The sequence below is a fragment of the Prionailurus viverrinus genome, chromosome B4 (genome assembly GCF_022837055.1).
Source record: "Prionailurus viverrinus isolate Anna chromosome B4, UM_Priviv_1.0, whole genome shotgun sequence".
Taxonomy (NCBI): Eukaryota; Metazoa; Chordata; class Mammalia; order Carnivora; family Felidae; genus Prionailurus; species Prionailurus viverrinus.
In genome coordinates this window covers 80,114,401-80,129,971 of record NC_062567.1, presented here as the reverse complement: position 1 = coordinate 80,129,971, position 15,571 = coordinate 80,114,401, and the positions used below count along the sequence as shown (strand labels likewise).

Sequence of the window (15,571 nt, the reverse complement as noted above, 5' to 3'; positions counted from 1 at the left end):
GCATTTTTTTTATGTGTCTGTTAGCCATCTGGAATAGGGGAATAATTCCAGTAGCCTTCTTTGGAATAGTGTCTATTCATGTCTTTTGCCCATTTCTTCACTGGATTATTTGTTTTTTGGGTGTTGAGTTTGAGAAGTTCTTTATAGATTTTGGATACTAACCCTTTATCTGATATGTCATTTGCAAATACCCTCTCCTAGTCCGTCGGTTGCCTTTTAGTTTGGTTGACTGTTTCCTTCACTGTGCAGAAGCTTTTTATTATGATGAGGTCCCAGTAGCTCATTTTTGCTTTTGTTTCCCTTGCTTCTGGAGACATGTAAAGTAAGAAGTTGCTATGGCCAAGATCAAAGAGGTTGTTGCCTGTTTCATCCTCTAGGATTCTGATGGCTTCCCGTTTTACATTTAGGTCTTTCATCCATTTTGAGTTTATTTTTGTATATAGCGTAAGAAAGTGGTCCAGGTGCAGTCTTCTGCATGTTGTTGTCCGGTTTTCCCAACACCATTTGCTGAAGAGACTGTCTTTATTCCATTGGATATTCTTTCCTGCTTTGTCAAAGATTAGTTGGGTATACATTTGTGGGTCCATTTCTGGGTTCTCTATGCTGTTCCATTGATCTAAGTGTTTTTGTGCCAGTACCATACTATCTGGATGATTACAGCTTTGTAATACATCTTGATGTCTAGAATTGTGATGCCTCCAGCTTTGGTTTTCTTTTTCAGGATTGCTTTGGCTATTCAGGGTCTTTTCTGGTTCCATACAAATTTTAGGATTGTTTGCTCTAGCTCTGTGAAGAATGCTGGTGTTATTTTGACAGAGGTTGCAATGAATATGTAGATTGCTTTGGGTAGTATCAACATTTTAACAATATTTGTTCTTCCAATCCATGAGCACGGAATGTTTTTCCATTTCTTTGTATCTTCTTCAATTTCTTTTATAAATTTTCTATAGTTTTCAGTGTATAGATTTTTCACCTCTTTGGTTAGATTTATTCCTAGGTATTTTACGGGTTTTGGTGCAATAGTAAACGGGATCGCTTCCTTGATTTCTCTTTCTGCTGCTTCATTATTGGTATATAGAAATGTAGGGGCGCCTGGGTGGCTCAGTCGGTTAAGTGTCCGACTTTGGCTCAGGTCATGATCTCATGGTCTGTGAGTTCGAGCCCTGCGCCAGGCTCTGTGCTGACAGCTCAGAGCCTGGAGCCTGTTTCGGATTCTGTGTCTCCCTCTCTCTCTGACCCTCCCCCATTCATGCCCTGTCTCTGTCTCAAAAATAAATGTTAAAAAAAAACTAAAAAAAAAATGTAACAGATTTCTGTACATTGATTTTATACCTGCAACTTTGCTGAATTCATGGATCAGTTCTGGCAGTTTTTTGTTGAATCTTTTGGGTTTTCCACATAGACTATCATGTCATCTGCGAAGAATGAAAGTTTGCTTCCGCCTTGCCAATTTGGATGCCTTCTTTTTCTCTGTGTCGTCTGACTGCTGAAGCTAGGACTTCTAACACTATGTTGAACAACAGTGGTGAGAGGGAACATCCCTGTCGTGTTCCTGACCTTAGGGGGGAAGCTCTCAGTTTTTCCCCATTGAGGATGATATTGGTGGTGGATCTTTTGTATATATGGCTTTTATGATCTTGAGGTATGATCCTTTTATCCCTACTTTCTTGAGGGTTTTTATCAAGAAAAGATGCTGTATTTTGTCAAAAGCTTTCTGGGGCGCCTGGGTGGCGCAGTCGGTTAGGCGTCTGACTTCAGCCAGGTCACAATCTCGCGGTCTGTGAGTTCGAGCCCCGCGTCAGGCTCTGGGCTGATGGCTCAGAGCCTGGAGCCTGTTTCCGATTCTGTGTCTCCCTCTCTCTCTGCCCCTCCCCCGTTCATGCTCTGTCTCTCTCTGTCCCAAAAATAAAATAAACGTTGAGGAAAAAAAAAATTAAAAAAAAAAAAAAAGCTTTCTCTGCATCTACTGAGAGGATCATGTGGTTCTTATTCTTTTATTAATGTGATGTGTCACACTGATTGATTTGCAGATATTGAACCAGCCCTGCATCCCAGGGACAAATCCCACTGGATTGTGGTAAATAATTCTTTTAATGTATTGTCGGATCCAGTTGGCTAGTATAAACTGCTCGTTTCAAACCCTAGTTCTGACACTCTATAGCTGTATGTCATTTCGGACAAGTCATTTAACCCCTTTGGGCCTCAGTCTCATCATCTGTAAAGCAGAGATAGGATTGTTGGGAATACGAAATGAGTTCATGGATATAAAGCACTAATGTCTACCATATGGTAAACGCTTGAAAGTTCTTAATTACTATTATCATCGTTACTACAGTCAAGAAACTTCAACTTTAGTGCAAATGGTTCTCTGTCCTGCTTTACTTTATTCTAAGCCTTCTATTTCTCACTGTCAAGATTTGAGCATGTTAGGGAGGTGAGTGGGTACAAAACCAGGTGCAACAGCAGTGTTAAGAAATTACCCAAAACTTGACGGTAAGGTAAAGTGAAGATCGTGTATCCTTTCAATGTCATTCTGAAACACTGTCTAAAAGGCCTACTTGAAATATATTTAATTATCTAAGGGGATGTTTCTTTTTTTGACTTACTGTTTACTACTGCTTAGGGTCCAGGCCTTGTGAAGATACATATTAACTTATAGATTTTGTCCAGTAAATGCAAATAATTTCTGTCCAGTAGAAAAGAGATCCCAAAAATTCCTGTTTTATACTGTCCTATAGGATATGAACCAGTTTTGTATATAACCCAGCCATATTTTTTTTTAACATTTATTTATTTTTGAGAGAGAGAGAGAGAGAGAGAGAGAGAGAGTGTGTGTGTGTGTGTGTAAACCGAGAAGGGGCAGAGACAGAGACACAGAATCCAAAGCAGGCTCCAGGCTCTGAGCTGTCAGCACAGAGCCCGACAAGGGGCTCAAACCCACGAACCATGAGATCATGACCTGAGCCAAAGTCCGGTACTTAACTGACTGAGCCATGCAGGCGCCCCCAATCTTTTTTTTGTTTGTTTTTTTAAGTAGGCTTCATACCAAGCATGAGCCCAATGCAGGGCTTGAACTCACAACCCTGAGATCAAGACCTGAACTGAGATAAAGAGTTGAATGCTTAACCAACTGAGCCACCCAGGCACCCCTATAACCTAGGAATCTTATTCCAACATTATTTCTTCAGTATCTATAAATACTCAGTCCCTCAAATGTCTTTGAATCCATTTTACCATCCCGCTGGTTCCCTTAATGAATGAAATAAATCTTGGGCATGTGTTTACCTATATTTGTATGAGAATCATGTTTTTCAACTTTTTGAAAATTATACTTTGGCAGCAATCATGTGGAATCCCCCAAACTCAGCAGTGGAGTATCCCAGGTCAGGATCATATTAGAAGTGTTCCACTAGAAAGACATCTCTACATCCCACCCTAGGAGGGTGAAAATATTAAAGATACAGAACAGAAATCACTAATAGAATCAGAAGTATAGGATTTACCTGAAAACAGCTGGCAGGGACTGAATTTGAGACCAATACCCCAAACAAGTGTTTTGTTTTTCACTTCCCCTCTCATCCCTAAAGAACATATGATGACTGATATATTTGTTTTGTTCCTGGGCAGGCTCTCACTGACTTTTTTGGTGGGGCTTCTGTCATCCAATGGATTAGACAGAAAAAGCCAAGTAATGCCTTGGAGGCTGGGAAAAGAACACATCAAAATGGGGGTGGGGATGAATATGATGATCCTAGCCCTTCAGGACTACATATTTGGACTCTTTCCCAAACTTAGGCAAGGGAAGAGATGCAGGAGACTGGCCAGAGGGCATACAGGTTGCTATCCCTACCAAGGCCCCAAGGTGGAGCTGGCTGTGGGTCTGAGCAGGTTGAGACCTAGAGCTCAGAGTCTGCACTGCAGTTGGCAACAGACGGTTTGGGTTTGCTTCCTCCTTGGAAGAAGAAGCCCCTCCAAGAGAACGAGGATTCCAGTCCTACACTCCATGCCTTTTCTTCCTGCCCACCAGGGTTTAGGATCCAGGAATATTCACTTCCCCTACAACCCAGAGATAACTAGGAAGAAAACAGGAAGTCCTTCTATGCATGGGAAACACCCTTCCTAGAAAGGTTTAACTCCCAGCTTGCAGCATCCAGCAGGGCTCCAGCCACCTGTTCTTCTCAGCCTCCTTTTTGTCATAACTCATCTAGCACCTATTCTTTCCCTGCCTCATTTCTATGTCTCTATAGTCTCCTATTGAGCTCCTCGGTTCCATCCTATATGATGACCCTGACTATTCTCATCCCTTCTTCAGACACGGCCAAAGATAAGGCAACTGTTGTGAAGGGCAAAGTGAAAATCTAAAAGTATTGTGAAGTAGAAGTGAGTTTTGTCTGTCTTGTGAAGTGATAAGATTTTTGTAGCATATTATGTTTCGTGCAAGAAACCCAGCATGCAGAAATCAAGGAACTAGACTGGTATGATAGCCTTTTCCTTCACAAACCAACATTTCTGCCAATTCCCATTCCCCTCAAAAATTACTAGTCCTAGACTAAGTTCCCTCACTCTCATTTAAAATACCTTTCGGGGCTCCTGAGTGGCTCAGTCGGTTAAGCGCTGGACTTTGGCTCAGGTCATGATCTCACGGATCGTGGGTTCGACCCCGCATCAGACTCTGTGCTGACAGCTCAGAGCCTGGAGCCTGCTTCAGATTCTGTCTCCCTCTCTCTCTCTCTGCCCCTTCTCACCTCACACACTCTCTCTCTCTCTCTCTCTCTCAAAAAAATAAACGTTAAAAAAAATGTTTTTTAAATAGAATACCTTTTAACCAAGGTAATCTGAGGTAAACAAAACAAAAAAACAGTTTCATACATACATCTAGCCTTTAGAGACTGAATCTATGCAACCTGGTACCAGCAAAAATCCCTATGATTTGCATGGACCAAACCTCAGAAGAGTAAAGGATTTATAAAGCATCTCTGATGCCTCTCACACCTATATTTTGGGGGCAGAATGTTCTGCCTTCCCAGGATTTGGAACAGCTGGAACTTTACACATACTGTTGTGGGATTTTGAATTAGTTTAACCACTTCAGAAAATTATTTAGTAGTATCTACAAAAGCTGAACAAATGTATATCCTATGACTCAGCAATTTTACTCCTAGCTATAAACCCAACACATACGTACATCAAAACACATGTACAAGTTCATGGCAGCACTATTCATATAGATAATAGTCACAAACTGGAAACAATTCAAATGTCCAGCAACAGTAGAATGGGCAAATAAACTATGGTGTATTCCTATGATGGAATTCTATAAAGCAATAAGAATAAACAAAGTTTTGTTATAATTCATATGAATGAATTTCACAAATAACACTAAACAAAAGAAGCCAGACATAAAAGGGCATGTATGCTGTATCATTGTTTATATGAAGTTCAAACAAACCACACCAATCAATCATTTAGAATACAGACAGTAGAGGGGCGCTTGGGTGACTCAGTCGGTTAAGTGTCTGACTCGGCTCAGGTCATGATCTCACGGGTTCGTGGGATTGAGCTCCACATTGGGCTCTGTGTTGACAGCATGGAGACTGCCTGGGATTCTCTCTCTCCCTCTCTCTACCCCTCCCCCACTTCCCCGTTCTCTCTCTCTCTCAAAATAAATAAGTTAAAAAAAAAACAGTAGATCTTTGTTTGGAGGTGGGGGGATAGAAACTGATAAGTGGGCTTCCAAAGAGTGGGTAATGTTCTTTGCCTTTTCATTTTTTTTTCTAAGTACACTCCATACCCCACGTGGGGCTTGAACTCATGACCCCAAGATCATGATTCAGATGCTTTACTGACTGAGTCACCCAGGCACCCCAGTAATGTTCTTCTTCTTGATCTGGTTACAAGGGACTGTTGCGAGGATACGTTTACCTTATGAAAAGTCACTGCTGTATATACACTTATGATTTGTGTACTTTATGTGTGTTATATGTCGATAAAAGTTTTTTTTTGTAATGGTAATTACACAGTCTAAGGTTCCTATTTCTATTTCTTTCTACCATTCCCTACCTAAAATCAATTTTCCTCTTCCCTACCCCCAGACTTCTTCCTATAACCATTCCCCCAAATGTATCATTTGAAACACGTATTTTTCTGCCAAATGGAACAGAGTTCGCATCTTTGGACTCTTGCAAATTTTTCTAGCATTCTTAACTGGGCTAATTCCATGGTAGTTATCTCTACCTCATGACTCAAATCCACTTTGAAGAACCCCAAAGGTCTTTAGGGGGGTATATGCAGAGTGTCAGCCTCTTTCTCCACCATTTCCTTTATCCACTAATTTGAGAGCTCCTCTGGTTCATTGGGATTACTTCTATCAGCAGAAACTCTCCTAAATGTACAATTCAATTGGTTACTTCCACTTTCTTCTATCCCTACTGCACTGCCAACTCTCACTGTCTTCTAATCAGTATCTTTAGAGATACTGAGCATTTCAATTTGAGGTGTAAGGATGGGAATCTTTCCACAAAGACCATCAGTTCTGAGTACACAGTCACCTATTAGGCTTCAAAGGCCAGCCCTATGCTGGCTTTCCTCAGAGAAACGCAAGAAGGTTTCATGTATTAATAACAGGTAGAATTTAAGAGGGGCTGCTAAGAAATCTTGTGACAAATAATACTGCACTTCAGGACAAGAGTATTTGGCAAGAAGTCAGTATCGCCAAACCTGTACTGTCCCTCGAAGCCTACCCACATGTCTGCCAACTTACGACTGGCACAATTTGACAAGGTCTTGGTCAGTAGTGCCTGGTTGCAATCCCCGGATATAGAGGTTGGTTTTGCTCAGCTGGTCATTTCCATTGCTCCCACTGTTGCTGTTAGGGGTACTGCTGCTTGGACTAGGTGGTGCCATTTGCTGAGACAGTGACACATATGGCTGCAGAGAGACATGAGCAACAGAAGATCAGAAGATTATACATTTAAATACTGGAGAGTGAGGAAGATCCTGGCTCCTTGCAAAGAATGATTCCAAACTTTAATAGCAATTAACTCAATAGAGAATTAAAAAACAAAAACAAAACAGAAACTAAAGAAATTCCTCTCTGCCATTCTGCCATAGAATAAGAAAATACATAACTGTCTTACCTATGTTTCAGGAATAATGAGAGGCCAAAATAAGCTTGTTAAAGGTTTTAAAAAAAGGTACTTTGGGAGCGCCTGGGTGGCTCAGTCAGTTAAGATTCTGACTTCAGCCCAGGTCATGATCTCGTAGTTTGTGAGTTCAAGCCCCACATCGGGCTCTGTGCTGACAGCTCAGAGCCTGGATCCTGCTTCGGATTCTGTGTCTCATTCTCTCTTTGCCCTCCCCCACTTGTGCTCTGTCTCTGTCTCTCAAAAATAAATAAATGTAAAAAAAAAAAAAAAAAAAAAGGTACTTTGTTATAGTGGAATGTTTTTATCATACCGATACTGAAGAACACAACATATGCCTCTTAAGTAACTTATGTAATGAGACAGGGCTAATGAAATCTAGATTCCACTTAAAAATGATAAAGAGAAGGGGTGCCTGGGTGGCTCAGTCGGTTAAGCAGCCGGCTTCAGCTCACGTCATGATCTCAGAGTCTGTGAATTCGAGCCCCGCGTCAGGCTCTGTGCTGACAGCTCAGAGCCTGTAGCCTGCTTCCGACACTGTGTCTTCCTCTCTCTCTTCCCTGCTTGCTGTTTCTCTCTCAAAAATAATAAATATTTTAAAAAATGATGAAGAGGAAATAATAAAAATTTATCAAATCATGGAAGTATAAGTAAGTTTAACATAGATTATTCAAAAAACTGTAGAATATGTGAACTGCAAAATACCTGGAACTTGAACATTACTATAAACTTAGACAAATAAAATGAAATACTAATGCCCACGTAAAAATACTAATTACCAGTAAAAACTGAAATTTGTTACCTTAGTAATAAGAATTTAGTCCTAAGTTACTTATAAATGTTTTAAAGTTTAAGTGAATGAACAACAGCTACATTATGGTCAAGGAAACCCAAATCTTTCACTACTGATACCAGGACAAGCAACCAGACTGGGCTACAGTATTTTTTTTCGGTACTTCTATTAGAGGAAAATACCAGGTTGGCTGGAGCATGGATCCATTCCTTCATGAATATTTTAACTCTTTATGTTCTAATCAGGCTTTTAGTGTTTACATTTATATTTGGTTCATAATACTCTAAATTTGCATAGTAACCTATAATATCATGCATTTTGCTACCTCACACTCATATTCCAGTTCTCCCTAGGCTCAAAGCACTTCACAGTATAAATCTATTTGGAATTACTTCCCTCTCAAATGCTAGTTTCATCTCCAGGTTTTTCACCCCGTTCTCTTTTTGGTGGTGGTGTTGAGGAAGTAGAGCAATAACAGAAGAAAAAGAGAAACATGAATATCAAAGAGTGAAAATCTTCACCCCAAAGAATCTTTAATATGAAATGTGCCTCTTATATTTATGCCCCTGACCTTTAGCAAACCTCAAAATTAAAATCTTTGCTTGAGCTAAAATATGTTGAAGCAGGTATTTTCCTATCTTTATCACTGTACACAATAAAAATGCGTACCTGCTTGCACACACACAGTTTATCCCTGCAGCAAAGAAGAAGAGACCCAATATCACATTCTGGGATGGACGAGACTCATGACCTACTACCAACACAACATTTATATTTCCTATCCCTGTCCCCCTCTCTTTGCCAGCGCTTACACTAAGATCTCCCATACAGAACAATCCATGTGACAGTGGTAATGATGATCATCCATATGATGATGGTGACAGTCACATTATATTGTCAATAAGTGCAGGAGGGTGCATGAGGCATGGTGTATTTTTTAGCAACTTTCAGACAAGACAAAAATAGGGCAAAAAAAAACCCTAAAGGTCATACATTCAGCTCTAAAAATTGCAGTAATTTTTTGCCAGCGCCTGGGTGGCTCAGTCGGATGAACATCTGACTTCAGCCCAGGTCATGATCTCGCAGTTTGTGAGTTCGAGCCCTGCTTCGGGCTCTGTGCTGACAGCTCAGAGTCTGGAGCCTGCTTCAGATTCTGTGTCTCCCTCTCTCTCTGCCCCTCCCCCATTTGCTCTCTCTCTCTCAAAAATAAACAAACATTAGGGGCGCCTGGGTGGCGCAGTCGGTTAAGCGTCCGACTTCAGCCAGGTCACAATCTCGCGGTCTGTGAGTTCGAGCCCCGCATCAGGCTCTGGGCTGATGGCTCAGAGCCTGGAGCCTGTTTCTGATTCTGTGTGTCCCTCTCTCTCTGCCCCTCCCCCATTCATGGTCTGTCTCTCTCTGTCCCAAAAATAAATAAACGTTGAAAAAAAAATTAAAAAAAAAAGTAAATAAACAAACATTAAAAAAAAAACTGAATGACATTGAAATCTCCACTGAATTACTAGATCTGCAATAATAATCAAATACTAGTGGGTCTAGGCCCCCTCTATTATTACTATCATAATCACACCACCCGATTTAAAGTACAGTCAAGGGACACCTGGGTGGCACAGTAGGTTAAGCCTCTGACTTCGGCTCAGGTCATGATCTCACAGTTTGCGAGTTCGAGCCCTGTGTCGGGCTCTGTGCTGACAGCTTGGAGCCTGAAGCCTGCTTCAGATTGTCTTCCTCTCTCTCTGCCCCTCCCCTGCTCATACTCTGTCTCTCTCAAAAATAAACATTAAAGGGGCGCCTGGGTAGCGCAGTCGGTTAAGCGTCCGACTTCAGCCAGGTCACGATCTCGCGGTCCGGGAGTTCGAGCCCCGCGTCGGGCTCTGGGCTGATGGCTCAGAGCCTGGAGCCTCTTTCTGATTCTGTGTCTCCCTCTCTCTCTGCCCCTCCCCCGTTCATTCTCTGTCTCTCTCTGTCCCAAAAATAAATAAACGTTGAAAAAAAAAATTTAAAAATAAATAAATAAATAAATAAATAAATAAACAAACATTAAAAAAAATTAAGTACAGTTAAGAAAACTGTGACCTATATTCTAATCATGGCTGTTCCAGAGTTCAGAGCAAGATCACTACTGGAGATCATTCAATAATATAGGTCTTTCCTCATCTCTAAGGAATTACTATTGTTTATCCTTAGGCTGAGAAAGCCAAAGGATATTCTATGCCTGGGGTGATGATGATGATGATAATGATGACACCAACAAAACAGAAAAAGCAACTCTAGTGTCATGAGACCATGTGCCAAGCACTGGCACAGGAGACCATTTGCCTGAGTTTATCTATCCCCTGTCCCAATATGAGAGAATATGTCTAACAGAAAGTATCAAGGATGCCAGTACTGTCCAGAAAAGAACACAAGGGTTACTAAGTAAAGAAATAAACTTATTTTTTTTTAAATTTTTTTTTCAACGTTTATTTATTTTTGGGACAGAGAGAGACAGAGCATGAACGGGGGAGGGGCAGAGAGAGAGGGAGACACAGAATCGGAAACAGGCTCCAGGCTCTAAGCCATCAGCCCAGAGCCCGACGCAGGGCTCGAACTCCCGGACTGTGAGATCATGACCTGGCTGAAGTCGGACGCTTAACCGACTGCACCACCCAAGCGCCCCTAAAGAAATAAACTTAAATTATTGATTTGCTACATAGCTATAAACCTTGGTTTTAATACTAAGGTCTTAGCTATAATTTAAAAATATGGCTTAGTCAATAATAAACTTGCTGTAGGCCAGAAAAATTCCTAGGAAAAAAAGATATGGCTAAGAAAAAAAAAAACAAAAACAAACAAAAACCAAAACCAGAAAACAAAAAATGAAAAAAACAAAAAAACAAAAAAACACGACTTTTGTCTCTTGATATTTTTATGCAGCTTCTGAAATTGCCACATAGGTTTGGCTCCAAAGAGAAATGGTATATATATTTATTTATTCATTTTGAAAGGTAAGACAATCCAAGAGAAGGAAAAACAAACAAACAAACAAACAGCTAAGAAAGTCCCTAAGAATAGCTTATCTGGCTTCCCAAAACAAAATGATTTGGAGAGACATAATAACTAATGTAAACTAAAAATCCATGTTTACCTATGTAAGAGAGAAAAAGGAAGTATTTAGAAAGGTCCAGAGAACTGAGATATTCTTATCAGTAAGGGAAGGACAGGGCAGTTTTATCTCTCTTGACTCCTACTGAAATAGTTCTCTGAGGTCACTGGTCATCTGTCAGGCCTAACCTACAAAGTGAAGCGCAAGATATTTCTTTCCTTAATCCTGCTGAACTATGGAAGATTTCATAACTCAAAGCAGACCATAAATCTTAAAGCTAATTTGCTTTTTATAGTTATGTCCTAAAACATGTCATTTTCATGTGAGGATAAAATTCAGGGTTATTAGAGAAGCTAAAATGGCTGACTTGTTAGTATACCAGGTTCTCTTCAGGGAGGGATATAAATCTACTATAGTATCTATCAATTAACTTCATCCTTTTGAATGACATGTAATTTTGTTTTGCTCCCAGAAGAAAAAGAAAGATAGGTAAGTTTTTACTTATAACCTTGGTTTGTATTCATGTAGGCGAAACTCCTGAAATCATTTGGATTAGTGGCCATGTAGAACATGATTCAGAACTGTACTATGCCCTATAATTCCAATGTTAATGTGAATTCTTTAAACAAGGTCCCTCACATTTGGCCTAGAATCTTAGATACATGAGATTATTAAATATGCCTTCAGAGGGATTGCCTGTGTGGCTCCATTGGTTGAGCGACCAATTCTTGATCTCTGCTCAGGTCATGATCCCAGGGTTGCATGATCAAGCCCCCTTGGTGGGCTCTGCACTGAGTGTGCAGCTTGCCTGAGATTCTCTCCCTCTGCCACTCCCCCGCTGGTATGCCCATGAACGCTCACACGCTCTCTCAAAAAATAAATTTAAAAAAATTATTTCTCTCCTTTTCCCCCACTCATTCTCTCTAAAAAACAAAACAGAACAAAAAAAAAGCCTTCAGAAATAAAGGATGCTAGCATATTATGTATCAAAGAAATACATATAGTTACCCAGTAAAAGAGTACCAGTATCAGTCTTCTTAAGAAGGAGATTTAATTCTGGAAGTGAATAGGAAAGATTATGGGTTTACCGCAGAGAAACGGTATCACATATCTCAATTGCATTATCAAAGCTGGTTCAGAGAGGTGGGAGACCAGAGATGATGAGAGTATTTAGACAATATTAGACATGAAGGAAGGTGAGGAAAAAGCCTAATTAAATGATTGGTAAGGTGGTATTTAAAAGGATGTGCAGAGAACGCTGTGATATATCCCATTAAGAATATCTAAGGATAGGGGCGCCTGGGTGGCTCAGTCAGTTAAGCAGCAGACTTCGGCTCAGGTCATGATTTTGCGGTCCGTGAGTTTGAGCCCTGCGTCGGGCTCTGTGCTGACAGCTCAGAGCCTGGACCCTGTTTCAGATTCTGTGTCTCCCTCTCTCTGACCCTCCCCTGTTTATGCTCTGTCTCTTTCTGTCTCAAAAATAAATAAACGTTAAAAAAAATTAAAAAAAAAAAAGAATATCTAGGGATAAATACCTGGGGAAGGGCTGTTAGGATGGGGAAACAGAAATGTATAACTCCTTCAACTTCAACCAGGGGAAAAAAAACAAAAAATCAAACTCCCCTCTTCCTGTAGCATGAATTTTATGTTTCCGGTCTTGCTGAGTTATAGGAAACTGGGAGACAAGACAGTGTTCTTCCTTTGGCTCTCTTTCAAGAGATCATAATGATAGAGATGATACGATGCCTACTTACCAATCACGAAGTTTTGTTGTTTTTTTTTAAGTAGGCTCCATGCCCAACATGGGGCTTGAACTCATGACCTGAGATCAAGAGCAGCCTGCTGTACCAACTGAGCCAGCCAGCTATCCCCCAATCACTAAGTTTTCATCAGATCTTTAAGAGAATGATCCAGTCAGATAAGATACTTGTTAACTAAATTATAACATAAGTAAAACACTGTCTTTATTCTGAAAATTAGATTCTGATCAAGCGTTCATTTTGCATTTCAAAAAATTTGAAAATCCTATATCCATTCATTTGCCATCAAGGTTATCCCCATCCTGGGCCCTTAACATTATTATCATCAAAGCAGGAGAAAACCTCATCCCAGCTAGCTAAGTTCCTAGCACACAGTATACAGGCATGGACATTAACTAAAAAGAGTAAAACAAACTTAGGGGATTTGCTAACTGTGTTACCTTTTTTTGTTTTTTAATGTTTACTTATTTATTTTTGAGACAGAGAGCGAGCACAAGCAGGGGAGGGGCAGGGAGAGAGAGGGAGACACAGAACACAAAGCAGGCTCCAGGCTCTGAGCTGTCAGCACAGAGCCCGATGTGGGGCTCAAACTCACGAACCATGAGAGATCATGACCTAAGCCAAAGTCAGTTGCTTAACCGACTGAGCCACCCAGGTGCCTCTAATTGTGTATCATTTTAATAAACCCCTAAAGAATCTCAAAGATATACAATCCACTAGCCTGACATCAAAATTCCTATTGCAACTTGAATATGGATAAGACATGTCCCTGGAGCCAATGATCTCTAGGACATATGATATATCTAAACATTTTTTTTAAGTTTATTTATCTATTTTGAGACAGAGCAAGTGTGAGTGGGGGAGAGGCAGAGAAAGAGAATCCCAAGCAGGCTCTGCACTGCCAGGGTGGCGCCTGATGCAGGGCTCGAACCCACGAACCGTGAGATTGTGACATAAGCCAAAATCAAGTCAGATGCTTAACTGAGTGCCCTTATATCTGAACATTTTTGTCTAAAATACATTATTTCCTTGATTCCATCATAGTATCTCCTAATAAAAGAAAGTTGACTTTCCCTGAGAAATAACAGACCTCCTGATAATCATTCATGAGACCCTTTGCACTATTTGAGTCAGTCAATAAATATCTGAATACCAACTATGTGCAAGCCCTACGTGATGCAGTGGGGACTCACAAATGCGTAAGAGTAGGAGTGAAATATTTCATAATAAATTTAAACACACACCCACAAGGAGCCATTAAGGAATTCACAAACCAGAGCTTACAATCTAGATAACTAGCAGAATGACATACGTATGCTAACGGGGATCCAAGCAAAATTGTACAAGAGTATGAAAGAAAAAACAGTTAAATCCTGAGGAAAAAGTTTCTCAAAAAAGATGGTTGTATCTTTACTTTTTAATGTTTATTTAGCTTTGAGAAAGACATTACATGCATGAACTGGGGAGGGACAGAGAGAGAGGGAGACAGAGAATCCCAAGCAGGCTCCAAGCGGTCAGCACAGAGCCTGTTGCAGGGCTTCAACCCATGAACCATGAGATCATGACCTCAGCCAAAACCAAGACCCAGATGCTCAACAAACTGAGCCACCTGGGCACCTCCCAAAAAGACAGCTGTATCTTGAAGGATGTGTAGGATATTAAATTCTTAATAAGGAGCTTTATGGCAATGCAAATCATTATCATAATGAGATACCACTTTATATCTACTAGGATGGCTAGAATATAAGGATTATGACTTTAATCAAAAGTTCTAAGTTTGATGTTATAATAAAAAATAACAAGTGTTGGTGAGAATGTAAAGAATTTGGAACCCTTCTACACTGCTGATGGGAACATAAAATGATACAGCTGCTTTGAAAAACAGTTTGACAATTCCTAAAACAGTTAAGCACAGAGTTATCATATGACCCAGCAATTTCACTCCTAGGTATGTACCCAAGAGAATTAAAAACATTATGTCCACACAAAACCTGTACACAAATTTCATAGCATTTTTTATAGTAGCCCAAAGTGGTAACAACAAAAATGTCTATCAACTGATGAATGGATAAATAAAATGTAGTATATCCATACATGAAACTATTATTCAGCTATAAGAAAGAATGAAGTACAGATATATGGATGAACCTTGAAAACATGCAAACTGAAGAGTCAGTCACAAAGAACCCCATATTGTATGACTCCATTCATATGAAATGTCTAGAACTGGCAAATCTATTCTAGATTAGCAGATTAGAGATTACCTATGACTGTGAAAGGTGAGTAATGAGAGAATGGCAGCAGGGGGTGGGGGTAGGAGGGGCTGGTGGTTAAGTTAGTGGGGTTCCTTTTGGGGGGTAATGAAAATGTCCTAAAATTGATTATGGTAATGGATGCAAACTCTGTGAAAACACTAAAAGCCACTGAACTGTATACTTTAAATGGGTGATTTGTATGGTATGTGAATGGTATATCAACAAAGCTGTTGTAAAAATTTGATGGGGATGGGTGGAAAGAGGAGCACATTCCAACCACTAAAAACATCTTGAGATGTCAGGCAACCACAGGTAGTGTGGACTAGCACAGAATTCACCTAGGCTGGCATCACCACACTTCATTTCCAGATAAAAAAAATCATGATATTAATGTATTTATTGAAATTCAAGTGGAAATATAGATTAACAATTAAAACATATCAGAACAAGAAAGGGATATTTCCGGGGCGCCTGGCTGGCAGAAGAGCATGTGATTCCTGACCTTGGGGTCATGAGTTTGAGCCCCATGTTTGGTG

At 40.2% G+C, this 15,571-nt stretch overlaps 1 protein-coding gene across 4 annotated transcripts in view; it reads right to left on the bottom strand.

Moving 5' to 3' along the window:
* Positions 1-15,571, bottom strand: part of RBMS2 (RNA binding motif single stranded interacting protein 2) — a 92,448-nt gene that overhangs the window by 22,659 nt on the left and 54,218 nt on the right. For all 4 annotated transcript variants that reach the window (XM_047867095.1, XM_047867094.1, XM_047867093.1 and 1 more), the window contains one exon: positions 6,761-6,927. In XM_047867095.1, the coding sequence (XP_047723051.1) occupies positions 6,761-6,903 (143 nt within the window). In that variant the 5' untranslated portion in view covers positions 6,904-6,927. The remainder of the gene's footprint in view (positions 1-6,760; positions 6,928-15,571) is intronic.